At 43.1% G+C, this 27,862-nt stretch overlaps 1 protein-coding gene across 2 annotated transcripts in view; it reads right to left on the reverse strand.

Moving 5' to 3' along the window:
- The window catches only part of WDR59 (WD repeat domain 59), a 99,839-nt gene that overhangs the window by 29,991 nt on the left and 41,986 nt on the right, over positions 1-27,862 (reverse strand). For both annotated transcript variants that reach the window (XM_030818861.1, XM_030818854.1), the window contains exons 9-18: positions 24,252-24,329; positions 22,233-22,389; positions 17,110-17,189; positions 15,302-15,434; positions 15,045-15,169; positions 11,380-11,544; positions 8,987-9,082; positions 8,666-8,822; positions 8,072-8,141; positions 996-1,149 (exon numbers count right to left, since the gene is read on the reverse strand). In XM_030818861.1, the coding sequence (XP_030674721.1) occupies positions 996-1,149; positions 8,072-8,141; positions 8,666-8,822; positions 8,987-9,082; positions 11,380-11,544; positions 15,045-15,169; positions 15,302-15,434; positions 17,110-17,189; positions 22,233-22,389; positions 24,252-24,329 (1,215 nt within the window). The remainder of the gene's footprint in view (positions 1-995; positions 1,150-8,071; positions 8,142-8,665; positions 8,823-8,986; positions 9,083-11,379; positions 11,545-15,044; positions 15,170-15,301; positions 15,435-17,109; positions 17,190-22,232; positions 22,390-24,251; positions 24,330-27,862) is intronic.

Genomic DNA, 27,862 nt, shown 5'->3' on the forward strand with positions numbered 1-27,862 from the left:
TTTCCCTATTCAACTAAATGGTTTTGCTCAAGACTGGTCTGGTCTCAAACATCAGTTGCTGCCACTCATTTTAGTCACACACAACCGTAAAATAAAGTCAGAGATGGTCAACTCTCAGTGTAAACCAAGAAGGTTGGACATTCTACTGCAATCAAACTGAAGGCACTTCTAATACTTCCTAGAAATGGGTGTTTTGTCTAAAATAATTCAATTTTTTAAAAACAAATATTAATTACAATCCATTATTTCCCACTGAACGAGAGATAACAACAAAGAATTCCTAAGGACTGAGTTTGTGCAGTGCTCAGTGGTAACTCTGTTTAAAACATCATGTCAGCTAAAAGCCTGTTTAAGCCAGACCTGCAATCTGTCAAACAGAAAGCTTTTTCTGCCAACATTCTCTACATTGTTGGCACCAAAGGTTTCTGACAGCTTAATGATAACTACTTTAGGGACAATGAGTTATTTAAGAAACTAGGCACATAACGACAAGCTCAGGTGATTTTTGTATCATCTGCTCCACTCAGATAAGTATTTCCATGTAGACTTAGTATAAAAACAAAACAAAACACCTTTTAGACATTAACTTTAAGACTTCTCACAACTATGAAGCTCCAAACATATTAAGATCCCAAGACTTCAGAGGCATCCTTTAATTTGCTGACAAACATCAGAATACCATGGAAGACTTGAAGCTAAGGTATTCTACCCTGAAATAATGAGAATCAACTCAGTGAATGGAGATTACAAAGACAGGGCTAAATGGGGAGTAAAGATTATGGACCATGAGAACCACCCGCCCACCCACACACACACAATTTACAGCAGGTAAAACCAACTGAAAGGAACAAAGTAATGGCTTTCTTGAACAAACTGATTATGAAAGTGAAAGGCTACAGGGGGATTACTAATCTAGCTGCTGCGCCAGGCAGGAGATGAGGAACAAGAATCCAGAAGAAGGGGTAAGAATCAAAGGCCGCGGCTCTGGCACTTACCCGCTCCTTGTAGTAGAAGGAGCTGATGGAGACCTGCTCTTTCTCGCTGCGAGTGGGGCTCCCACTGTATAAACGAAGGTTCCCAGGGGCCTCTGTGCGGATCTTCATGGGCGCGATCAGGCCAGTGTGATAAGCGGACAAGGCTGAGAGAGATCTGTAGTTGAAAATGATAATTATCCACACTGGCTGCAGTCCTGTCATATTTCCAAGTGGTGCTATTCTTAGCACTTGATAACAAGAGGAGAAGACAAAAAGAGAAGATGGCAACTCCAGAAAAAGAAGTCAATAAAACTTTTAACACCGAAAAACGCTTTATCTGCAGAAGCATAGAATGCTTCTATGATTACAGACATACAAAATTCAAAGGAATCTATGAACTACTAGAATAAGTGAATTTGAATACAAGGTCAACCTACAAATATCTACTATAGTTCTGTCAATTAGAAACAAATATTTGGAAAATAAATATTTTAAAAGCTCATTTATAGTAGCATTAAAACATGTCAAATACCTAGGAATAAATTTAATTTTTGAAAATGTGCATGAAAATACAAAATGTTGCTGAGAGAAATTAAAGGAGACATACAACGATGGAGAAATATACCACGCTAGTGGATTGGAAGAGTCCATATTCTTAAGACGTCAATTTTCTCTAAATTGATCTACAGAGTCAACACAATTCCAATCAAAATACAAGCAGGCTTTTTAGTAGGAACTAATAAGGTGATTTCATAATTTTATTGAAAGACCTAGAATAGCCAACCTGAACTAAACAAGAATATAATTGGAGGACTTGAACTATCAGATTTAAAGTCTTAACTATATAAAAGTACATTATGACTTCCACAATGGTTGAACTAGTTTACAGTCCCACCAACAGTGTAAAAGTGTTCCTATTTCTCCACATCCTCTCCAGCACCTGTTGTTTCCTGACTTTTTAATGATGGCCATTCTAACTGGTGTGAGATGGTATCTCACTGTGGTTTTGATTTGCATTTCTCTGATGGCCAGTGATGATGAGCATTTCTTCATATGTTTTTTGGCTGCACAAATGTCTTCTTTTGAGAAGTGTCTGTTCATGTCCTTCACCCACTTTTGATGAGGTTGTTTGTTTTTTTCTTGTAAATTTGTTTGAGTTCATTGTAGATTCTGGATATTAGTCCTTTGTCAGATGAGTAGGTTGCAAAAATTTTCTCCCATTTTGTAGGTTGCCTGTTCAGTCTGATGGTAGTTTCTTTTGCTGTGCAGAAGCTCTGTAGTTTAATTAGATTCCATTTGTCAATTTTGGCTTTTGTTGCCATTGCTTTTGGTGTTTTAGACATGAAGTCCTTGCCCACGCCTATGTCCTGAATGGTATTGCCTAGGTTTTCTTGTAGGATTTTAATGGTTTTAGGTCTAACAATTAAGTCTTTAACCCATCTTGAATTAATTTTTGTATAAGGTGTAAGGAAGGGATCCAGTTTCAGCTTTCTACATATGGCTAGCCAGTTTTCCCAGCACCATTTATTAAATAGGGAATCCTTTCCCCATTTCTTGTTTTTGTCAGATTTGTCAAAGATCAGATAGTTGTAGATATGCGGCATTATTTCTGAGGGCTCTGTTCTGTTCCATTGATCCGTGTCTCTGTTGTGGTACCAGTACTGTGCTGTTTTGGTTACTGTAGCCTTGTAGTATAGTTTGAAGTCAGGTAGCGTGATGCCTCCAGCTTTGTTCTTTTGGCTTAGGATTGACTTGGCAATGCGGGCTCTTTTTTGGTTCCATATGAACTTTAAAGTAGTTTTTTCCAATTCTGTGAAGAAAGTCATTGGTAGCTTGATGGGGATGGCATTGAATCTATAAATTACCTTGGGCAGTATGGCCATTTTCACGATATTGATTCTTCCAACCCATGAGCATGGAATGTTCTTCCATTTGTTTGTATCCTCTTTTATTTCATTGAGCAGTGGTTTGTAGTTCTCCTTGAAGAGGTCCTTCACATCCCTTGTAAGTTGGATTCCTAGGTATTTTCTTCTCTTTGAAGCAATTGTGAATGGGAGTTCACTCATGATTTGGCTCTCTGTTTGTCTGTGATTGGTGTACAAGAATGCTTGTGATTCCTCAGGGATCTAGAACTAGAAATACCATTTGACCCAGCCATCCCATTACTGGGTATATACCCAAAGGACTATAAATCATGCTGCTATAAAGACACATGCACACATATGTTTATTGTGGCACTATTCACAATAGCAAAGAGTTGGAACCAACCCAAATGTCCAACAACGATAGACTGGATTAAGAAAATGTGGCACATATACACCATGGAATACTATGCAGCCATAAAAAATGATGAGTTCATGTCCTTTGTAGGGACATAGATGAAGCTGGAAACCATCATTCTCAGTAAACTATCGCAAGGACAAAAAACCAAACACCGCATGTTCTCACTTATAGGTGGGAACTGAACAATGAGAACTCATGGACACAGGAAGGGGAACATCACACTCCGGGGACTGTTGTAGGGTGGGGGGAGGGGGGAGGGACAGCATTAGGAGATATACCTAATGCTAAATGACGAGTTAATGGGTGCAGCAAAACAATATGGCACATGGATACATATGTAACAAACTTGCACATTGTGCACATGTACCCTAAAACTTAAAGTATAATAATAATAAAAAAAGTACATTATGAATGTAGTGTTGGCACAAAGGTTAAATAGATCAAAGGAAAAAAGAAAGACCACAAATATATGGTCTATTGATGTTCACCAAGGCATCAATACAAATTCAACGAAGAAAGGAAATCTTTTCATAAATGGTGCTAGAACAACTATTTTTCTCTACAAAATAAAACAAACTCTGATCCCTTAACTCACATTACGTGCAAAAATTAATTTGAAATGGATCACAGAACTTAAATAAGGAATTTAAATCTATAAAGCTTTTATTTTTATTTATTTATCTATTTATTTTTCTATAAAGCTTTTAAAAGAAAACACAAGGCCAGGTGCGGTGGCTCATGCCTGTAATCGCAGCACTTTGGGAGGCCGAGGCGGGCAGATCACCTGAGGTCGGGAGTTCGAGACCAGCCTGACCAACATGGAGAAACCCCGTCTCTACTAAAAACACAAAATTAGCCAGGCATGGTGGCACATGCCTGTAATCCCAGCTACTCGGGAGGTTGAGGCAAGAGAATCGCTTGAACCCGGGAGGCGGAGGTTGTGGTGAGCTGAGATTGCGCCATTGCACTCCAGCCTGGGCAACAAGAGCGAAACTCCGTCTCAAAAAATAAAATATAAAATATATAGGCTGGGCATGGTGGTTCACACTTGTAATCCCAGCACTTTGGGAGGCCAAGGCAGGCAGATCACGAGGTCAGGAAATCGAGACCATCCTGGCTAACATGGTGAAACCCTGTCTCTATTAAAAAATACAAAAAATTAGCCAGGCGTGGTGGCGGGCGCCTGTAGTCCCAGCTACTCGGGAGGCTAAGGCAGGAGAATGGCGTCAACCTGAGAAGTGGAGCTTGCAGTGAGCCGAGATCACGCTACTGCACTCCAGCCTGGGCAACAGAGTGAGATTCTGTCTCAAAAATAAATAAATAAATAAAATAAAAAATAAAAAATAAATAAAATAAATAAAATTAAAAAGTGATAAATTGGACATCATCAAAATTAGGAAAATCTGTTCATTGAAAAACATTAAAGAGGGAGAAAGATAAGCCACAGATTAAGAGAAAATCAATACATACATCTAGCAAAGAATTTGCAACCAAAATAGATAACAACCAGAAATAAATAAGAAATACGGTTCCCCCAAAATGGGCAAAATACTTAACAAGCACATCACAAAAAATGATACCCAAATGGTCAATATGCACACAGAAGCTGCTCGACATCATTCATCATGAACATGGAAATGCAAATTAAAACCACAGTGAGACGGCCGGGCGCGGTGGCTCACGCCTGTAATCCCAGCACTTTGGGAGGCCGAGGCAGGCAGATCACGAGGTCAGCAGATCAAGACCATCCTGGCTAACACGCTGAAACACCGTCTCTACTAAAAATACAAAAATTTAGCCGGGCATGGTGGCGGGCGCCTATAGTCCCAGCTACTCCAGAGGCTGAGGCAGGAGAATGGCGTGAACCCAGGAGGCGGAGCTTGCAGTGAGCCAAGATCCAGCCACTGCACTCCAGCCTGAGTGACAGAGCAAGACTCCGTCTCAAAAAAAAAAAAAAAAAAAAAAAACCCACAGTGAGATACTAGGACACTCACATCACAGTGGCTAAAGTTGAAAGGACTAGCAATACCAAGTTTTGGAGTGGATACAGAGCAACCAGTGCTCTGAAACATTGCTAGTGACAGGGTAAATGGCACAACCACTGTGGACAAACTTTTGGACAATTTCTCAAGTTAAAAATACATCTATCTGATGACAGAGGAATTCTGCTCCTCAGGTGCAGAAATTAACATGCAAGTCTTTTTATGAACATATGTGTCCAGGTTTGCTCATAATGGCCAAAAACTGGAAAGGATGCAAATATCTATCAACAGGACAATGAATAAACAAACTGTGTTGTATTCATACAGTGGACCTACTGACACATGCAGCAACGTGGATCAATGTCAACAACATTAAGTTGAGCAAAGTAAGCCACACATAAAACAGGCCATGCTGCACGATTCCACTCCAAGGAAGTTCAAGAATAGGCAAAACTACGATGACAGAAGCCAAGAGAGTAGTGTCCTCTGGGTGCTGAAGGGCTGGGGAAAAGGGACTGGGAACCTTTGGGGGTGAGGACAATGTTCTGTATCTTGATATGAGTGTTGGTCACCAAGCTGTACACTTCAGATTTGTGTATTGTAAACTATCTCAGTAAAGGACTGTTAGTGGGAAAACATTCTAATAGGAACATTTTCCCCTCCAATCCAAAGTCCAGATACAGTTATTCCTTCTTTCCCTTTGAGAACACAGGACTGTTCTCTACTCCAATAAGGAATCGGGTGTAATGTAGGTGTCCCCTAGTACTGAACCCCAGTTCCCATGGGGCCCAGGTCACATCTGCCCAGGTTACTGCAGAGATTGGCCACCTCTTGGCAAAACAGCAGTGTCTGCTCACACAGTTCTCTTATTCAGTTCTCTCTCTTTCTTGTTAGCTCAGCTATTCATTCATAACTGATATGGTTAGGCTTTGTGTCCCCACCCAAATCTCATCTTGAATTGTAATCCCCACAATCCCCATATGTCAAGGGAGGGACACAGTGGGAGGTGACTGGTTCCATGGGGGCAGTGTCCCCCAAGCTGTTCTCATGATAGTGAGTGAGTTCTCATGAAATTTGATGGTTTTATAAGATATGACAGTTTCTCCTTCACATACACACTCTCTCTCGCCTGCAGCCATGTAAGATGTGCCTCTTCCCCTTCCATCACGATTTTAAGTTTCCTGAGGCCTCTCCAGCCATGTGGAACTGGGAGTCAATTAAACCTCTTTTCTTTATAAATCACCCAGTCTTGGGCAGTTCTTTATAGCAGTGTGAGAACGGACTAATACAATGACTATGCTGATTATACTGTATCCAGCGCCTTCAGGGGTTTGCAGCAGGGAGGTTTGCAATTTATTGTATCTTGGTCACCAGACTGCAGAACCAGAAGTCTACTGTATAATCCTAACATTTTAAAAACCAGTAATCATAACAGGAAACACGGAGCACTTCCGATGTACCAGGTGGTCTTTTAAACGTTTTTAGAGGGACTTAATCTTCCCAGCAACTGCAGGTGGTAAGTGCTATGATCATCCCCATGTTACTGTTGAAGGAAATGAAGCTGAAGTTTAGATAACTTGCCCAAGGTCATAAAATGACAGGGCCAAAATTTGGATCTGGGCACGTTGGCTCTGAAGTCCATATTCCTATCTGCTACAATAGATTGCCTATAAAGAAAAGCTTTTTTTAAAGCACAGAAAAATAATGACTAGACAGAAACATGTTCTGTTGTTAAACATGATTCTCCCTAAAACACGGAAAATGAAAAGAAGGGCTTTTGCATTGTAATTTAAAACTTCCAGGCTGGGCGTCTCAGGAGTTTGAGACCAGCCTGGAACATTGCAAAACCCTATCTCTACAAAAAATTATAAAAATTAGCCCGACATGGTGGTGCACATCTGTAGTCCCAGCTACTTGGGAGGCTGAGGCAGGAGGATCACTTGAGCCAGGAGGTAGAGGCTGCTGTAAGCTATGATCACTCCACTGCACTCCAGCCTGGGTGACAGAGCCAGATCCTGTCTCAAAAAAAGAAAAAAGAAAAAAACTTCCACGTTTGTGTTTTCACAATGTACTACCTACGGAATGTTTTAAAATTACATATTGTGGCCGGGCGCGGTGGCTCACGCTTGTAATCCCAGCACTTTGGGAGGCTGAGGCGGGCGGATCACGAGGTCAGGAGATCGAGACCATCCTGGCTAACACGGTGAAACCCCGTCTCTACTAAAAATACAAAAAATTAGCCGGGCGTGGTGGCGGGCGCCTGTAGTCCCAGCTACTCGGAGAGGCTGAGGCAGGAGAATGGCGTGAACCCAGGAGGCGGCGCTTGCAGTGAGCCGAGATCGCGCCACTGCACTCCAGCCTGGGTGACAGAGCGAGACTCCATCTCAAAAAAAAATAAAATAAAATAAAATAAAATTACATATTGTTTGGCAATATTAGAGGTGGCATATTAGTGTTGTGAAACTACAGATGGTCTTTTGTTATTTTTCCAGTTTTATTTAATGTTAGTTAAATTTAATAAAATAATTAAAAACAAATAATAAATAACATGCTAGGAATAGGAGAAAGGCACATTTAAAAAGAATTTGCCTTGTTTTGACAATAGCTTTTATCAAGCTACTTCTTCTAATGGTTTGGTAATAACCATATAGGAGAAATCACGGCTTTCTTGCAATTTAATTGACTTCCACCTTTCTCAAATAAATCTTATAATGGGATTTTACTGAAGAACTAAAACGCATTGTCCAAAAGCAAACTCAGTGGTCCTTCCCAGGTCTCTGGCCACTTCTGGCCCCCAGAACGTAGAGCGGCTTCTGCATCTCCCAGACTCACCTCGGAGTAGGCTCTGTGGGAGACACCGCCCGATGCATCGTCATGGGCCTTGTGAAATACACCAGGTAACCTAAAGAAGGAGACATCACATAAGCCATCAGTGTCAACAACCTGGATGTGGGAAATCCTGAGGCAGGACCGGCCAGTCTTTCTTTTATCTCTGTATACCCGAGGGTAAGACACATTTTCATAAGCTGCAAGACTCATGACTGCAGGGACCATTACCAGGAACAAAGGTCAGCACTCCAGGGTCCAGGAGAGAGGATGTATGTGGACTGGGCAGAGTCATCAGTGGGACTCTAAGCCTCCCCACCAGCGGACTGTCCCCTGCTAAGAATCAGGGCTCTGAGTAAAGACTCAAATCCAAGCTCATCAGAATGAAGAAAGTTAGGACCACCATTCTGCTGCACACTCTTAGGATGGGTCCACAGACACCGACTGGGCCTCAGATCCCGCCACGCTACTATGAATAGTCTCGTTTGAGTTCTCCGGAGTAAAAGCAAACATTTTCTGATGAAGATGTTTATACAGAATCTATGACATTCTCAGCTACTCCCTCTCAAAATCTAGAATCAGAGAACCAAAGAGACCCACCTGCTCCGCAGAACCTGGCCCCAGAAGTCCTAGGAAAGGGAATGTTGGCGTCCTGGTACGACCCATAGGCTGTGGTCACCCGCGCAAACGTCGGTAAGGGGGGTGTGACAGAGTTGGGGAGCGCAAACGGGTTGCTGGAAGCGCTGTCTTCCTGGTTCTGAAATTTAAAAATCCACAAGCGAAAAACCACGACCTGTCTTAAAGCTGAATTGCAAAATAAAGACCCAGTATGACAAAACCAGAAAACCCACGATTTTAGGGAGAGAGAAATGAAACAAAACACCAAAGCATAAGTTGGTATGACAGTTTCATGCTTCCCACCACAAAGGACTCGAGGCAGGAGACGAGCTGGCGCAGGCAGGGCTCCAGGCAGCTCTGGCCACGCTTCACTTTCTGCAGGGCCGTGTCCTTCAGGATCTAGAAAATGCCCAAAACACAGTCAAGAAGAGGAACACATTTCTCTGATGGGTTTTTTTTTTTTTTTTTTTTTTCTGAGACGGACTCTGTCTTTGTTGCCCAGGCTGGAGTGTAGTGGTACGATCTCGGCTCATTGCAACCTCTGCCTCCCGTGTTCAAGTGATTCTCATGCCTCAGCCTCCCGAGTAGCAGGACTATAGGCGCCCACCACCACGCCTGGCTAATTTTTGTATTTTTAGTAGAGAAGGGGTTTCACCATGTTGACCAGCCTGGTCTCGAACTCCTGACCTCAAGTGATCTGCCCATCTCGGCCTCCCAAAGTGCTGGGATTACAGGCGTGAGCCACTGTGCCCGGCCCTGATTGGCTTTTCTTCTGCGAAGTGGTCAGACACAAGGGTGATGCTGGGAGCCAAGTGCATGGTTAAGTCAAGGCTTCCAACATGGTGTAATAATCTAATTTCTACCTCTACAGAGGTTAAAACAGGATTCATTCCTGAGCCCTCCTAGAGAAGCTCTTTCCTTAATCAAGGCAGCACCCATGTGGACTTTGAGAGGGCAGCTTTTAGTAATAGAAGGACTATTATTTCTTTCTAGTGAATTCTGCCCTTTTCCTCGCCCCCAACACCACTTGCTCCATGAGAAACGTCAGTACCTTAGAAGTAATACTCACTGGCCTGGATTGAAATTGCTCTCAGTGATATAAGACAAGAGGAATGGATTTCACTTCAGTGAAAATTATAATGTATATTTCTTGTCCTTCAAAAGTATAAATCCTAACACTTTAAACCCATTTATGCCTAATGTTCCATTATTGGAACACTAAGCTTGTGGGAGTTATTTCTATCCTACTGCTGAGTCATCGCCAAGGTCTGATTTTTCTTTTGTTTTTTTGAGAAGGAGTTTTGCTCTTATTGCCCAGGCTGGAGTGCAATGGCATGATCTCCGCTCACTGCAGCCTCTGCCTCCTGGGTTCAAGCCATTCTCCTGCCTCAGCAGTCTCTGTTGCCCAGGCTGGAGTGCAGTCACGTGATCTTGGCTCACTGCAACCCCCACCTCCTGGGTTCAAGTGATTCTCCTGCCTCAGCCTACCGAGTAGCTGGGAATACAGGCATGCACCACCATGCCTGGCTACTTTTTGTATTTTTAGTAGACATGGGGTTTCACCATGTTGGCCAGGCTGGTCTTGAACTCCTGATCTCAGGTGATCCACCCACCTCAGCCTCCCAAAGTGCTGGGATTACAGGAGTGAGCCACCGTACCCGGAAAAAGTCTGATTTTTCACACACAAAAAAGTTTGCAACCTAATCGTACCATTTTATACTAATAGAAAAATCTATCTTTTTTGTATGTCCAAACTATGCAACGGCATACTCAGATTCCAAGTTTAACATGTCAAATACCACAAGATCTGAGTTGCTGGCATTTCAGAGTTCCTTAAGCCACTTGAAAATTTCCTGGTTCCACGTGATACCCCCAACAAGGTGGAACAATCAAGTGTCCACGACCCAAACGGGACAAAAAATGAGCAACATTCAGGTTGGCCTGAGTTTGTTAGAAAACTTCAGTCCCTTCACTTGTGACACTGCTCAGACTGAACAGGTATGAAGAGGCTCATGGGGCTTTGTCATGGAGAGTCCACCTGATTTGCTGTGGATGAACTGATGCATTATGTCTCTGAATCTGCAGAATTAAACACAGATGCCAGGCTGTGGCGCCTCCATCTGGACACCCACTGTGCAGCTAGCCAGCCTATCTCTAGGATAACACCAGCTCCTTCTATGGGATAAAATTTATTTTACGACCTTACACGTTTTTTTCTAATTATAAAATATCTTTTAGCTTCAGAATACATCTTGCTTGTTGTTTCCCCGTAAATGAAATTGGACTACAGGACTCCTAACCTGGGCTCCTAAATGAAATTGGATTGCAAATCTCCTAACCTGAGATGAATGCATAGCGTTAATGAGATCTGTGGGCAGATCCTATGCAATTCACATATTTACAGGCAATATTTCTCAAATCATATGCAATCATTGTGCAGATTTTTCTGAGGAAGGGTCCATAATTTTCATTAGACTTCAAAGGAAGTCTATGACCCAAAAAAGGTTAAGAACCACTGCTCTGATGTTTTCTGCACAAAGTAAATGGCAAGTGCAGAGGTTACGTTGCTAATACTAGTGTGTGTATGAAACAGATGACTTCTGAATCTCATCTACTGGAGTTTTCATTCTTCTTTACTAATCAATCTAGACAATGATGCAGAACAGCAAGGAGAATTTGGGAACCCAGACCCCCACCTTTAGCAGCTTAGCTTTCATGGTAGACGTGATGGTTGTGGGGTTAATAAACTGGAAGGATGGGGCGGCATTGTTTGGGTACTGTGCAGGGAACTTCACCAGCATCTTGACGCGATGGTTGCTGCAGTGCACAGACACTGTGCAGCTCCTGTCTGCCGCATCCATCTGCAAGAGACAAATCCACAATTGCTTTAGAAACAAACCATAAAGCGTCTTTCGATGCAAGTGCATTTAACTGAACGCTCCACGTTCCTAGTAATTGAGTGAAGGGAAAGAGTCTACAAAGACAAATGTGTGTGGAAGACAATTCATTTTCAAAAAGATTCTTAAATTTTCATACGAGGTTCTTAAATTTTCATATCAATGGAATTAGTTCAAAGTTGCCGAGACCAGCTCGGTCAGGGAGACCCTAACCCAGCGGTGCTAGAGGAATTAAAGACACATACACAGAAATATAGAGGTGTGGAGTGGGAAATCAGGGGTCTCACAGCCTTCAGAGCTGACAGCCTCGAACAGAGATTTACCCATGTATTTATCCACAGCAAGCCACTAATAAGCATTGTTTCTATAGATTACAGATTAACTAAAAGTATTCCTTATGGGAAACAAAGGGATGGGTGGAAATAAAGGGATGGGCTCTACCTAGTTATCTGCAGCAGGAACATGTCTTTAAGGCACATATTGCTCACACTATTGTTTGTGGTTTAAGAACACCTTTAAGCAGTTTTCCGCCCTGGGTGGGCCAGGGGTTCCTTGCCCTCATTCCAGTAAACCCACAACCTTCCAGCGTGGGCATCATGGCCATCATGAACATGTCACAGTGCTGCAGACATTTCGTTTATGGCTAGTTTTGGGGCCACTTTATGGCCAGATTTTGTGTGTGTGTGGGGGGTCTGTTCCCAACGTGTCCCCCTTCTTTGATTTGCAAAGTGATAAAAGCAAAGGCAGCTTTGTCACGGTGAGCTACTTCTTGCAGGAGTCAAGATCCACACCTGCAGACTATACAAAGGCAAACAACACAGAGGGCCAGTTTATGGCCAGATTTTGGGGGGGCCTGTTCCCAACACAAAGTACTCTTTTTTTTTTTTTTTGAGACAGGGTCTCACTCTGTCGCCCAGACTGGAGTGCAGCGTGGCACGATCTCAGCTCACTGCAACCTCCACCTTCTGGGTTCAAGTGATTCTCCCACCTCAACCTCCCAAATACTGGGACTATAGGCAGGTGCCATGATGCCCAGCGAATCTTTGTGGTTTTTTGTTGTTGTTGCTTTGCTTTTTTTGTTTTAGTAGAGATGGGGTTTCGCCATGTTGGCCAGGCTGGTCTCAAACTCCTGACCTCAAGTGAGCCACCCACCTTGGCCTCTTAAAGTGCTGGGATTACAGGTGTGAGCCACCGCAAAGTTCAAAGTATTCTGACTTTAACAAAGCTTCCCCCCAAAGCTGTGGGGTAGACTGAAACTTGTTACATTTTCTTTGAGATGGGAAAATAAAGCAGGAAGAAGTTAAATACCAGACTCAACTTAAAAAGTACTCCTCGGAAAGTCCATAGGGGAAGAAAGTAGATTTGGGATTGCCAGGGGCTGAGGGAAGGGGAAATAGGGGGTGACTGCTCATGGGTATGGGGTTTCTTCTGGGAATGATGAAAATGTTCTGGAATCAGACAATGGTAATGGCTGTACAACTTTGTGAATATACCCACAACTGCCAGATTATATACTTTAAAAAGGGGAATTTTGGCTAGGCATGGTGGCTCATGCCTGTAATCCCAGCACTTTGGGAGGCCAAGGTGGGCAGATCATCTGAGGTCAGGAGTTCGAGGCCAACCTGGCCAACATGGCAAAAACCCCATCTCTACTAAAAATACAAAAAAAAATTAGCTGAGCATGGTGGTGTGCACCCATAACAGCTATTTGGGAGGCTGAGGCAGGAGAATCGCTTGAACCCAGGAGGCAGAGGTTGCAGTGAGTCACGATAGCGCCATTGCACTCCAGCCTGGGTGGACAGAGCAAGACTCCACCTCAAAAAAAAAAAGATGAATTTTATAGTATGTGAATTATATCTCAATAATTTTTTTTAAAGTACTCTCGAAGAAAGGAATCAAGATCTTAAACTAGATCACTAGGTATCCACACTGTCCTCAAATGGGACAAAGGGAGTATAAACTGACTTGATATAGATCACTAATTAAGCAAAGAATCCTTTCTATCTTTTCATTTATTGTGTTGCTGACTAGAGACAGCAGCTGGAGTAAAGTGAAAAGAACCACATGTGGGAAATCTGGAGACTTGGATTCACACGTTGTTTCTTCCACCAAATAGCTGCTGACCTTGGACATTTCTTCTCTTGATGTCTCCGTTTCCTCAGCTATAAAGTGAGGCTAAAACCACTTACAGCAGACTTTTTTTTTTTTTTTTTTTTGAGACGGAGTCTTGTTCTGTCGCCAGGCTGGAATGTAGTGCTGCAATCTCGGCTCACTGCAAGCTCTGCCTCCTGGGTTCAAGCGATTCTCCTGTCTCAGCCTCGTGAATAGCCAGGACTACAGGCGCACGCCACCATGACCAGCTAATTTTTGTATTTTTAGTATAGACGGGGTTTCACCATGTTGGCCAAGATGGTGTCGATCTCTTGACCTTGTGATCCGCCTACCTTGGCCTCCCAAAGTGCTCGAATTACAGGCGTGAGCTACCGCACCTGGCCAGCAGACTTGTTTGAAAAGCCACATGAGATAGTTATGTAACAGCACATATTTGGGTAAAGGAAAAACTAAGCAAGCTTTAAAACTCCTTTCTGGAGAGATACTCAATTTTCTGAAGCAAAGACTTTCAATACTTGCCCCCCAAAAAGAGTAAATGTTCCACAGGCAAAGTGAACAAAGAAGTTTTGGTTGCCCTCTTACTGTGAATCTAAATCACCAGGAAATGGCCAGCCTGTGAGGGAAGATGGCACAGCACAGAGTGCCCTGCAGGAGCTGGAGGTTTGGCTTCCCAAGTCAACTCTGCCCCTAACTTTAGCAGCAACCTCTGCCAAATCACTAAGCCTGCAGGGCCTAAGTATCTTCCTCTACAGTAAAATGAGATGCTGGAGCATCTAAGAAGGAGCTAAGGCACACGAACATCAGGTTCTCCTTTGGCTCATCTTAGGAGAAAAGAATAGGGTTAGAAAGAAAGTCTGCATCTCTTTATTTTATTTACTTATTTATTTATTTATTTTTCTTTTTTCTGAGACAGAGTCTTGCTCTGTCACCCAGGCTGGAGTGCAGTGGTGCGACCTTGGCTCATTGCAACCTCTGCTTCTCAAGTTCAAGTGATTCCTGTGCCTCAGCCTCTTGAGTAGTTGGAACTACAGGTGCCTGCCACCACATCTGGCTAATTTTTTTTTTTTTTTTTTTTTTAAATAGAGACGGGGTTTCACCACGTTGGCCAGGCTGGTCTCGAACTCCTGGCTTCCTGGTTTCAAGTGATCTGCCCACCTCAGCCTCCCAAAGTGCTGGGATTACAGGCGTGAGCCACCACGCCTGGCCAGAAAACCCAGGAAATAAAAAAGCAAGCAGAGAGAACTCTGTCAAAGCTGCAAAGCTATTTGCTAACCGAAATCATTGCTGAAATGGTTCCCTCTCCCACAAACTGCCATCAGCAAACATGAGATACAGTTGATTAAACTAAGTACCTCCACATTGACATTCCGGATTTGCACATTGATCAGGGAGAATTCCTGCTGCAAGGTCTGAGGCAGCCCTAGTTGATCTGATTTCTTCTCTTCCAGGAGATTTCTAGGGGGATCTTCTTTTAGGGCTAGGAGGAGAGATAAGTTCAATGTTGGAAAGCATTTTTGAAAATGCAACAGAGAACAGATCTGGGGTATCTGCCACAACTCTGCAATGCATAGAGTGGCACTTTACCTGAGACATCAGTTTGACAAATTACCTTCTTCCTCCCCATGGCTTGCATTGTGCTGGTGATCTGTATCTTCAGTGTGCAGGGTCTTCTCAGGTTCCGGCAGAAGGGAAATACTCTCAATGAACTCATCGACACCATCTAATATGTCATTTGCACAAAGCTGCAACAAAGGATAGAAGATGTAGTTCTAGAGAAGTCAGTGGAAATAATCGTCATGTCGGATTAAAGAATTGACTTAAAAAGGGGAATGGCAAAGGATGGGGATGTGTCAGCCAAGAGCTGACATAATCAAAATAGATTTTACCCATTGCCAACTCTCCCTGGTTAAACACCCGGGATAATAGAATCTATTATTCAACACTGGAAATTTCTTCATCATGTTCAGAGTTTATGCAAGCCTCAGAAAAAAAAATAATTTAAACTCCAAGCCTTGATGGAGTTACTCAGCTAATCCAGGAGCAAAAATATTATAACTGGCCAGGCATAGTGGCTCACGCCTGTAATCCCAACACTTTGGGAGGCCGAGGCAGGCGGATCACCTGAGGTTAGAAGTTTGAGACCAGCCTGGCCAAGAGGGTGAAATACTGTGTCTACTAAAAATATAAAAATTAGCCAGGCATGGTGGCAGACGCCTATAATCCCAGTTACTAGGGAGACTGAGGCAGGAGAATTACTTGAACCCAGGAGGTGGAGGTTGCAGTGAGCAAAGATCATGTGGCTGCACTCCAGCCTGGGCAACAGAGAGAGACTCTGTCTCAAAAAAAAAAAAAAAAAAAAAAAATCATAACCTCAAGGCATTTGGTGCAAATTGTACCTTTTGGAAAAAACAGATTGAAAATACAACAAGGTAATGAGATTTGATCAAATTGCTCAAGAGTGTCTTCATACTAAGCAGTGTTGAAATTTTTATCCAGTATTTTCTACTCATTCTGTGCAAAGCAATGTACCAAGCGCTGTGGGAGATCCAATACAAGTGAGACACCTTCCCACTGTCAAGAAATTTAGTCATCAAATGAGAAGAGGACAGAACCCTGTGATAAGGCAGAGCAGAGCAAGGGCCACGAAAGCAGCTCATGCCAGGTACTACTGTGGTTCATGTAAGAAACAGGTATCATTTATCGGGAAAAAATTACAAACAGCTTCATAAAAGCAGTGTTGCTGATGCATGTAGAGGCCTCTAAGCATTTGCAGAGTACAAGGGTAGACTTCTCAGACCATTTAGAAGAGAAAGAAATGAACCCACAGGGCAGCACATACTCAGGGAGCTACCCATACTATCTTATGCTAGAACAAGGTGGGGAAAGACATTTAGAGGCTCTCTGGCCTTAAAGTACTGAATACTGAAATCGGTTCTTAAAGACCTCAAAGCCGTGGTGTGGTACACACCAGCCACTCAGCCAACCAGTAAGTATGTACTAAATGTCTATCCTGCCGGGGAAGGTGGCTCACACCAGTGATCCCAGCACTTTGGGAGGCTGAGGCAGGTGGATCACTTGAGGTCAGGAGTTCGAGACTAGCCTGGCCAACCTGGTGAAACCATGTCTCTCCTAAAAATACAAAAATTAGCCGAGTGTGTTAGTGAGTGCCTATAATCCCAGCTACTCAGGAGGCTGAGGCAGGAGAATCGCTTGAACCCGGGAGGCAGAGGTTGCAGTGAGCCGAGATCGTGCCACTGCACTCCAGCCTGGGCAATTGAGTGAGACTCACTCTCAAAAAAAAAAAAAAAAAAAAAAAAAAAACTGTTTATCCTGTAACCTCTAATTTCCACAAATCCTGAATCTTACACTTTTTGGTGGATCCAGGTACATTTCTCCACAATAGCACTGCATACATACCCTCTGCATCTGGGAATCCACCCGCCACATTCTCAAGGTCTGGTCCCGGGACCACGTCACCAGTTGATAGTCCTTGGACCCTAGAAATCACCAAATAAAAATCCTGGGAATTCTTCTGGATTCAACATCTATTTTGCTGTAGGTTGAAATGGAGTGAGATTCATCCATTCGTATATTCAACACCTACTGAACATCTCTGATATGCCAGCCACTATTCTAGGTACCAGGACCACAGCATGAATAAAATAATTTCTATCTTTATAGATCTAGCATTCCAGTGGTAGAAAGAGACAAATAAATATCTGATAAAACATCTGGTATAAAAAATAACACAGGATAAGAGGAGAGAGACTGATGGTGGAACTATTTTTAGATAGAACTCCCCAAGGAAATCACATTTGAGCAGAAACTTAAATGATGTGAAACACTAACTGGCAAATTAGCAGGTAAAGAGCGATGCTGGGATTTAATGTCACACTAAACTTTCACCTCTGCAAATGTTCGTCCTTTTACATGCTCTCGAGGAGCTGGAGATGAACACATTTTTGCACAATGGGTTGTTTCAAATGCATCACGGCATCTTACCATTTAAAAGAATTTTTTGGTAAAGTGACGCATCTCTTTGTAAAATGAATAATCAACCCTTAATGTACTTAACTGACTGAATCATATTTTCATCTTAAGTCTGGTCAAAGGGAAATTATCCTGAAAAGGTTCAGGGTGCTTTATGAAATAACTTCATGAAAGACCAAGACATCTGTGGATAATTATGTAGTATCTAGCATCTCCTTCATGGCCACCTTCAGAAAGCAAATAGTTTAGAAATAATTTCATCCAATTTCTTAATTTTATGGATGGGGAAACTGAGGCAAGAGAATATGATCTTTCCAAGGTCACAGGGTGAGTGGACAGGAAAACAAGGAACAGTTCTTATTGGTTCCTTCTCTGTGTCACCACCTTCAACCAAAAATTCACTCCTCAATATTTCATACATCACTAGGCACGGCCAGCCTGAGAGCAACTATTCTGAACCACGGCTTGTTACAAGTGCTACCATCTTGCCTCATGTCCACATCAACAATCTTCTGACCCTACATATGGCTTCTCTTCATGCCCCTGACTTTGAGGAAAAGGTATGCCTAATTCCTTTCTAAATGTTATAAATTAACTCAACCCCTCGACCTGTGCCTCCCCCGCTGGTCTCAAGGGGCCCTTTGCTTCCCCGACTCCCTTGTATCTTCTCCCTGCCTTCCAACAGAGAGGGCAGCAGCCTCTTCCAACAGAGAGGGCAGCAGCCTCTCCCAAATGGCTAATTCTACGCCTTGCCTTTGAGAGTAACTTCATTCACTAAAACCGGTTCCTGCTGCCCCTGTTTATGCCACCCTATGATCTGGCTTCTCTCCTCAATTTGCTTTTGAAACGCCTTTCTTTTTTTAAAATTTTTTGTATTTTGAGGTAGGGTCTCACTTTGTCACTCAAGCTGGAGTGCAGTGATGCAATCTGAGCTCACTACAACAACCTCCGCCTCCTGGTTCAGGCAATTCTCCTGCCTCAGCCTCCCGAGTGGCTGAGATTACAGGCACGTGCCACCACACCCGGCTAATTTTTTTTTTTTAATATATTTTGGTAGAGATGGGGTTTCACCATGTTGGCCAGGCTGGTCTCGAACTCCTGGCCTCAAGTGATCAACCTGCCTTGGCCTCCCAAAGTGCTGGGATTACAGGCGTGAGCCACCGCACCTGGCCTGGAACTCGTTTCTTAATGATTATATGGCTTCCTATTTGGTCAGTTAAATGCTTTTCTCTTACTCTATATTTTGATCTGTCAGCAACACCTGAAAGCAAGGACTACTGCTTCCCTCAGGAGGCATCCTTGTCCCCTGGCCACAATATCCTGACTCACTTCCTACCTCTTTGAGAAATCCTTCCCCACAGTGAAAATCAAAGCATGAAGTGGTCCAATAAAAATTGATGACTACCAGCCTGGGCAACATGGTGAAACTCATCTCTACAAAAATACAAAAAATTAGCTGGCGTGGTGGCACACTCCTGTAGTGCCAGCTACTCAAGTAGCTGAGGTGGAAGCACTGCTTGAGCCCAGGAGGTCGAGGCTGCAGTGAGCCATGTTCGTGCCAGCACTCTAGCCTGGGTGAAAGAGCGAGATAGGGTGACAGAACCCTATCTCAAAAAAAAAAAATTGATTTCGAAGACATGGCAGTAAAAGTAAACTGGAACAACCTTCGGTTGAGAAAGAAGCAAAATGCAGATGGTTCCCAATTTACAATGGTTCAACTTACAATTTTTTGACTTTATGATGGCATGAAACTGTCACAATTTTAACATAATGCACAGTATTCAATAAAGTACAGGAGATATTCACCACTTTTTTTTTTATAAAATAGGCTTTGTATTAGAGGATTTAGCCCAAACGTAGGCCGATGGAAGTGTTCTGAGCATGTTTAAGGTAGGCTACTTAAGCTATGTGGGTTAGGTGGGTAAAATATATACATATATATATATATATATTTTTTTTTTTTTTTTTTTTTTTTGAGACAGTCTTGCTCTGTCTCCAGGCTGGAGTGCAGTGTCACAATCTCAGCTCACTGAAACCTCTGTCTTCTGGGTTCAAGAGATTCTCCTGCCTCAGCCTCCAAAGTAGCTGGGACTACAGGCATGCACTACCACACCTGGCTCATTTTTGTATCTTCAGTACAGATGGGGTTTTGCCATGTTGGCCAAGCTGGTCTTGAACTCCTGGCCTCAAGTGATCCACCCATCTCAGCCTCCCAAAGTACTGAGACTATAGGTGTAAGCCACTGTGCCTGGCCTAAAATACATTTTCTACTTACGATATTTTCAACTTACAATGGGTTTATGGGGACATAACCCCATCATAAGGAACATCTGCATAAAAACACATGCATAATAATAAAATTTGTAAAAGGTTCAGAAACAGGCAAACCTAAACTACTTTTAGGGATTCATAAATAAGCAGTGAAACCACAAAGGAAAAATCCAGCAATGCCTATCATAAGCATCAGGGGAGTAGTGCTCTCAGAGAAGGGAGGAAATTGTGATCAGGGAGCTTCGGGGCTCCTGGCATCGTTTCCTTTCTTGACCTGCATGGCAATTACATAGATTTTCACTTTGTAATTATTTGCTACACTATACATGTTCCATATAATTTTCAAATACATGATATATTTCACAGTAAAAAAAAAAATTTTTTTTTTAATTTAAACTTTCATTTTAGCTTCAGGGGTTCATGTGCAGGTTTGTTACAAAGGCAAACCCGTGTCATGGGGGTTTGTTGTACATATTATTTCATCACCCAGGTACTAAGCCTAGTACCCAATAGTTATTTTTTACTGATCCTCTCCCCCTCCCACCCTCCATCCTCAAGCAGGCCCCAGTGTTTATTATTCCCCTCTTTCACAGTTAAAACAGAAAAAAAAAAGTTAAGTAGTAACTCGTACTCAAAATTTTGCTACTGGCCAGGCAATTTCAATTTACACAACTCACCCACCAGCTTAAAGACAACATGGGTAACTAAAAATGGGTTCCTAAAAACTTTATTTCCATCCAAAACTACCAGTCAACCCCTCCCCCGCTGGACTGAGGAAATCACATCATCTGTTTTCTTTTCTTTTTTTTTTTTTGAGACGGAGTCTTGCTCTGTTTCCCAGGCTGGAGTGCAATGGCGCAATCTCAGCTCAATGCAACCTCCACCTGCCGGTTCAAGCCATTCTCCTGCCTCAGCCTCCCAGGTAGCTGGGACTACGGGCATGCGCCACCACGTTTGGCTAATTTTTTTTTGTATTTTTAGTAGAGATGGGGTTTCCCCATGCTGGCCAGGTTGGTCTCAAACTCCTGACCTCAAGTTATCCGCCCACCTCGGCCTCCCAAAGTGCTGGGATTATAGATGTGAGCCACCGCACCTGGCCACATCATCTATTTTCTATGGCAAAATGCAAGAGATTAAGTTCAAAGCCAAAGCCCATGCATGCAATTGGTGGGATAAACACCAGGCAGCCTCATGTTTCTAGAAGCAAGAGAGATTTTGGAAATATGGATAGGAAAGTTAACAGGATGATCAAAACAGTCTCTTTAATAAATATCCTGGAAGAAGTTTATGAGAGTCACAAACAAGCTGGGACAGAAGATGACTGCTCTAATCCCAGGTCCACTAGAGACCTTTCCTGGGACCCTGGACAAGTCACATCACTCCACCTGCCTGGCTTCCCACGTGCAATATGAAAACTCCAACAAATAAACTTGTATTCTGTCAAACACTTAAAGATCATGGCAAAACAATCTCAAGAAAAGACAGGCTGTATCTAAACCCGCATGGTAAGCTGATGGGGAAACTGAGGCTGTGGCTTCCTGACTCCCATTACACTAGGGCCCTGCATGAGTCAGGGCTGGATGATGAAGTTGCAATAACAAACCACCCCAACACCTCAGTGGCTCACATTTCCTGCTTGCTCTGCATCTCCGCCTCATCCTCGTGCCAGGATGTGCTGGAAGCAGCTCCATCTTGAGCTTTGCCAACTGATGTGGAAGAGGCAAAGAGGGAGTTTAACTGCACATCAGCCCCTAACCTTTCAACCCAGGAGGGACCACATCACTTCTGCTCATGTGTCATGATCAAAGAAAGTCTATCAGCCAAATCCATCTTCAAAGGGCTGGGAGGTAAAACGGCACTACATGCTTGTGAAGATAACTGAGGGCATGTAGTAGGCAGTACTAACGACCACCTTGGGTCTCCCTCATCAACAGAGTGGCAAGGGGCAAATGCCCTGGACTTCTGAGCCCAGAGTCTTTCAGTCCCAGAAACAATCCAGCAGCAAATAACTATCTTCCATCTCTTACTGGAGCAGATCTCTTCCAAGCAAGAGAGACTATGCTGAAAATTGTAGAAGAGGACAGAATTTGGAAGAGGAACAGCAGCCTTATATAGTCCCTTTACTCACCTATGACGAAAGGTGGCAACAGCCCTGGCTCTCTGGTTCCTAAAGCCCAGCTCTCTCTCTGTCTTCTTTACTGGACTCCATGGCAACACTGACTGGCACTGCTGTCACCAGAGCTCAGAAGGAAAGTGGGCAGCAGGCCTCTCCCACTCACCTTCCTTCTGCTTCCTCCACTGGAACTCCAGCACCACATCATCATGCCCCACGAAGGTGTGGACTGGGGTGTTCAAGTCAAAGACATTCCACAGGAGAAGGCTGTTTTCCCTCCGCAGCTGGGGAACCATCACGGTCACCAATCCATTGCTGAAAGGCTAAGACAGGGAAGGGAAAAGCAGGTGATTAGATTATTTCAGGGAGAATCGGCTGAGTCTTGAGTTTCCAAACCTGGAATTCTTCCCAAGTAAAATAAATTAGATAATGGAAGGCCCCAACTCATCTGGAGAAATTTTTCCCAAACACCATAAGCTGCACATCGCGTTTACTTTTCTCTTTGCTTATGGAAGGGACCACAGCAAGTAAAAACTCAGGCTGAAGCAAGCGCTTCAAGAACTTTGAAAATTCTAAAATAAGCAAATGGTACTGATTGCTATGCACTGAAACATACTGTTTCACATCCTAGCTCCTCTCCACGCGTTACCGCTCAAGAGTTACTGAGTGCTTTCCCAGAATGAGCATGCAGGGCTGACAGGGAAAATCCCTGGAGCAGCAAACCTAACTCTTGCCACGTGGAAATGCACCAGAAACACGCCATCCACATGAAGCATCACCCCCCGGCCTCCCCAGTACTGCAACTGCTCAAAGGAAAACTTGCTCACTTCAGGACTGACGTGTTTTACTTGGCAAAACCCAATCTACTAGGTAGCTAAGGGCTCCATTCAGTTGATAATTAGACTCTGTTATTTAAGGAATAAACCACAGTCACCGAAGAGCACATTTATCTTCACCACCCCTCCTGGTAGCACTCTTGGACTTTTCTGTTTATTTTTTAAAGCGAGCATATTAATCCAGAAAAGTATTTCAATTCAGAAGAAGAGTGTCTGATTTCTTGGCAAGTGATCCCAGGTACAAAACCAACTTAATACCCAAATTACCTTTTTTGCTCCACAATGCTCCATGGTGACAGCCCAATGTATAAAGGTAGCTTTATCCATCCCTGTGCTAGCTTTCAGATTGACATTAGAGGAAATACATTATTTCTCACCCGTGTGGCAATGGAAAATTACTGGAAGGTTGATAATAGCCTACCCACTCTATTTGTAGCATTTAATGGTTTAAAAAGCACATTCATATAAGTTATTTCAAAAGAAAGTCAGATTGTGAACTACAGAATTGTATACTTTAAAATGGTGGATTTTATCACAATTTAAAAAAAGGAGGGCGTAGTAAAAATGACCATTCATATTCTACAGTAAAGGAAATTTCTGCTCAAAAACATCAAATGTCTTGCCCAAGGCCACACCAGTATTAAATGACAGAGCATGGCCCTCAGCCCAGGTCTTCTGAATTTAAAGCCAGAGTTCCTTCCACCACAATTCACAGACCTCAAGCCTCCTGACCCTCTCCTCCATCTACCCTGCTGCCGGTCCTATCATTAGTGAGTATCTTTACATGGCCTAACTTCTCTGTGGAGCTTTGATCAGCAATTCTGACGTAGATACTTACCCAACACTCCAAGAATAAATTTCATTTATTTATTTATTTATTTTGGAGATGGAGTCTCACTCTGTCACCCAGGCCGGAGCGCAGTGGCACGATCTCTGCTTACTGCAAGCTCCGCCTCCTGGGTTCAAGCGATTCTCCTGCCTCAGCCTCCCCAGTAGCTGGGACTATAGGCATGTGCTACCACACCTGGCTGATTTTTGTATTTTTAGTAGAGAAGGGGTTTCATCATGTTGGCCAGGATTGTCTCGAACTCCTGATCTCAGGCGATCCACCCGCCTCAGCCTCCCAAGGTGCTGGGATTACAGGTGTGAGCCACTGTGCCCGGCCAAGAATAAAATTTCAAATAGTTAACAGCATTTATGCCATCATTATCACATTTGTCCCACCACTAAACCAGCAGAGAAAGAGAAAATCACCTCACAAAGAAAATAAGAGAAAATGTCCCTGGGCTCCTTGTTTTTGGAACACCCAAAAAGAAGTTTCCTATCAAGAGGCAGGGTGGCTCACTCACTGTGTATCTGGCCTTCCAGACAGGCACCTGGCAAGGAAGAATACTGAGGTATTTCCGAGGCTGGCGGTAATCCCAGAACTAGAAGAGAGCAAGCAAGATCATTTGTGAAATAAATGCCATTAAAAAATTCTACTGAAATAAGCATAGCCTTCGAACTCATTGCTTCTGGTCCTCTAAAGATACACTTCAACAGCCTATTTTTAGTTCAGCTCCTATAACCATGCTACTGTGACAGAGACACAAAGAAACCTCCTTTCTATTTCTAAAGCATTACAGGAGATTTCTGGACTTTATGAGGACCACTAATCACGGCAGGTCACTGTCAACAGGCTTGATTATGAAATGACTTTTCGAGCTGAAAATTAAAAGTGACATGTTTGATCTTGTATCACGTTTACATCTTGCAGGTAATTTAAGAACAATAGCTGAAGTGTCCTGACTACTCATTACATTTCAGACATATATTTAGAACTTTTTTTCCCCATTTAATCTTTGTAACAACCATATATGTTATTAATCTCTTTTTCAAATGTAGAGGCTATATAAAGAAATGACATAATGAGCAAGGTCACAAAGAAAAAAGGCAGCTGTGTAAAAACCTAGGAGCCAATCCATTCAAGTCCACACCCGCTGTCATCCTCCAACATCTGAGGTGGCGTTCTTGAAATTGTAGAGCACACAAAGTGAGCCACACAACTACCTTAGGGACACCTATGCTTCTAACGTGACAGGCACATACGCTTAGAACTCCAGCATTTGTCACAAAGGCAGGAAAGCCAAGAGTGAAACTCGGAACTGTTTAAGTTTAGGAAATTTTTTCAAAAATCGATGACAGCAATCACTCTGGAAACCGCTATGGCAATTTCTTTTTTTAATAGAGATGGGATCTTGCCATGTTGCCCGGGCTGGTCTCGAACTCCTGAGCTCAGGCAATCCTCCCACCTCGGCCTCCCAAAGCGCTGGGATTACAGGTATGAGCTACCACTCCCGGCTACTTTGGCAATTTCCCATCAAGTTAAAAGTACACATCCCATATGACCCAGCAATACCACTCCTACATAACTGCCCTAGAAAATTGAAAATGTCTGTTCACACAAAAACCCATACATGAATGTTTACAGTGGCTCTATTCACAATCACCAAAAACCAAAAACCAAAAATGGTCCAAATGTCCTTAAATGGGTCAACAGAAAATTAATGGTGGCATATCCATAAGTGGAATACTACTCAGTACTAAAAAGTCTATGCATTATTAATTTTTAAAACAACTTAAATGACTCTTAAAGGCATTACGCTGAATGAAAAAAAGATAACCTTAAAAGGTTATATACTAGTCCAGGTGCGGTGGCTCATGCCTGTAATCCCAGCACTTTGGGAGGCCGAGGCAGGCAGACCACTTGAGGTTAGGAGTTCGTGACCAGCCTGGCCAATGTGGCGAAACCCCATCTCTACCAAAAATACAAAAATTAGCTGGGCATGGTGGCACACACTTGTAGTCCCAGCTACTCGGGAGGCTGAGGCACAAGAATTGCTTGAACCTGGGAGGCAGAGGTTGTAGTGAGCCAAGATGGCACCACTGCACTCCAGCCTGGGCAACAGAACAAGACTCCATCTCAAAAAAAAAAAAAAAAAAGGCATTCTCAAAAAGACCAAATTATAGTGATGGGGAACAGACAAGTGGTTGCCAGAGATTAGGGGTAGGAAAGGGTATGAGTACAAAGGAAAAACACGAGGTAGCTCTTCAGTGTCATGGAACTGTTCGATACCCTGTGTGGGCAGTTATATGCAACTCTGCATATATTATATTTCATAGGTTTTCAAGGATGGTACAGTGGCTCATGCCTATAATCTCAGTGCTTTGGGAGGCTAAGGTAGGAGGATCACTTGAGGCCAGGAGTTCAAGACCAGCCTGGGCAACAAAGCAAGACACGATCTCCTCACCTAGCTGATTGGGAGGCTGAAGTGGGAGGACTGATTGAGCCAAGGAGTTCAAGGTTACAGTGAGCTATGATCATACCACCGCACTCCAGCGTGGGCAACACAGCACAACCCTGTCTCAAAAAAACATTTTTAATAAAAAAATAAAAAGTGTATCAGACTATATGGAAAACAGTGAAAAAGTCTAATAAACGTATTTTTTTTTTTTTTTGAGAGGGATTTGCTCTTATTGCCCAGGCTGGAGCGCAATGACGCGATCTCGGCTTACTGCAACCTCTGCCTCCCAGGTTCAAGCTATTCTCCTGCCTCAGCCTCCCAAGTAGCTGGGATTACAGGCGCACACCACCACGCTTGGCTAATTTTTTGTATTTTTAGTAGAGACGGGGTTTCACCATGGCCAGGCTGGCCTTGAACTCCTGATCTCAGGTGATCTGCCCGCCTCGGCCTCCCAGAGTGCTGGGATTACAGGCGTGAGCCACCAAGCCCAGCTGATGTATAATTATTGTTTCAGAGGAAAGGAAGGAGAAGGAATGGAACAGAAGTAATATTTGAAGACAGAATAATGGTTGAAAATTTCCCCAAAGTGAGGATGGCCAACAAGCTACAGATGTAAGAAGTACTTTCCTCCTTCTTACAAAAGAAACCAATTTTGATAATGGCCTTTAATAATCATAACCTTTTCTGTAGAAGGGGTGACCCACACACGTACTCTCACGCTGGCCTTCTCTGTTTCAAAACTTTTAGAGACTTAATAAAGTATAGGGATATATATTCAGGCCCAAAAACCTCTTCCTAAACTTTAAAATATTCAAAATGTTTTAAAAGTGGTTTTACATTGTTTTAGAGCAAAAGAAGAGACTTTCCAAAGGTTTTGCTTGGTTTGGTTAATAATTTTGTGAATAAGCCTGAATGGAAATGGAAATGACTTGTCTGGAGTTTCACAACCCTCTGAAAAATCTAGAGTTCAAAGTGGGTGACTTTTTCTCCTCTCAAAAGAAAATTAGGATATCCCAAAGAAATATATAAATGAGCCAAGCTGGAACGCAACGGAGCCTTCTATGTGCCAACAATGAGGTGTTAATAAACTTTAGAAGCTGTTCCTCTACTTAATGCACAATATGAATGAACAAGTATTACAGAGCACAGCAGATATGAACGGGCAAACACCCAGCTGTAAACTCCTGCTTAGTTCCCCAGCCTGCCTGAGGGCTGGATGAGGTTCTTCCACTGAGTGCATGGGAAGAGGTGAACGCAATCATTTCTGAGCAGAAGTGTTAGTGTAATTTTGCCTATTTCCAAAAAAAAAATTAGTGATTTAGATTGAAAAGTTTAGATGGCATAACTGTTAAATTTAACAGCATCTCTGTTTTGATTCACTATGAAGACTAATAATCAAGTAGCTAAACATAAAATGAGAAAACTCAAGAATTTCTAGGAAGAAGCCAGGCATGGTGGCTCACACCTATAATCCCAGCACTTGGGAAGCTGAGGTAGGCAGATCACCTGAGGTCAGGTGTTAAAGACCACTCTGGCCAACATGGCAAAACCCCATCTCTACTAAAAATAAACAAATTAGCCAGGCAAGGTGGCACACGCCTGGAGTCCCAGCTACTTGCGAGGCTGAGGCAGGAGAATCGCTTGAACCTGGGAGGTGGACGTTGCAGTGAGCTGAG

Source organism: Nomascus leucogenys, chromosome 2 (assembly GCF_006542625.1).
Source record: "Nomascus leucogenys isolate Asia chromosome 2, Asia_NLE_v1, whole genome shotgun sequence".
Classification (NCBI taxonomy): Eukaryota; Metazoa; Chordata; class Mammalia; order Primates; family Hylobatidae; genus Nomascus; species Nomascus leucogenys.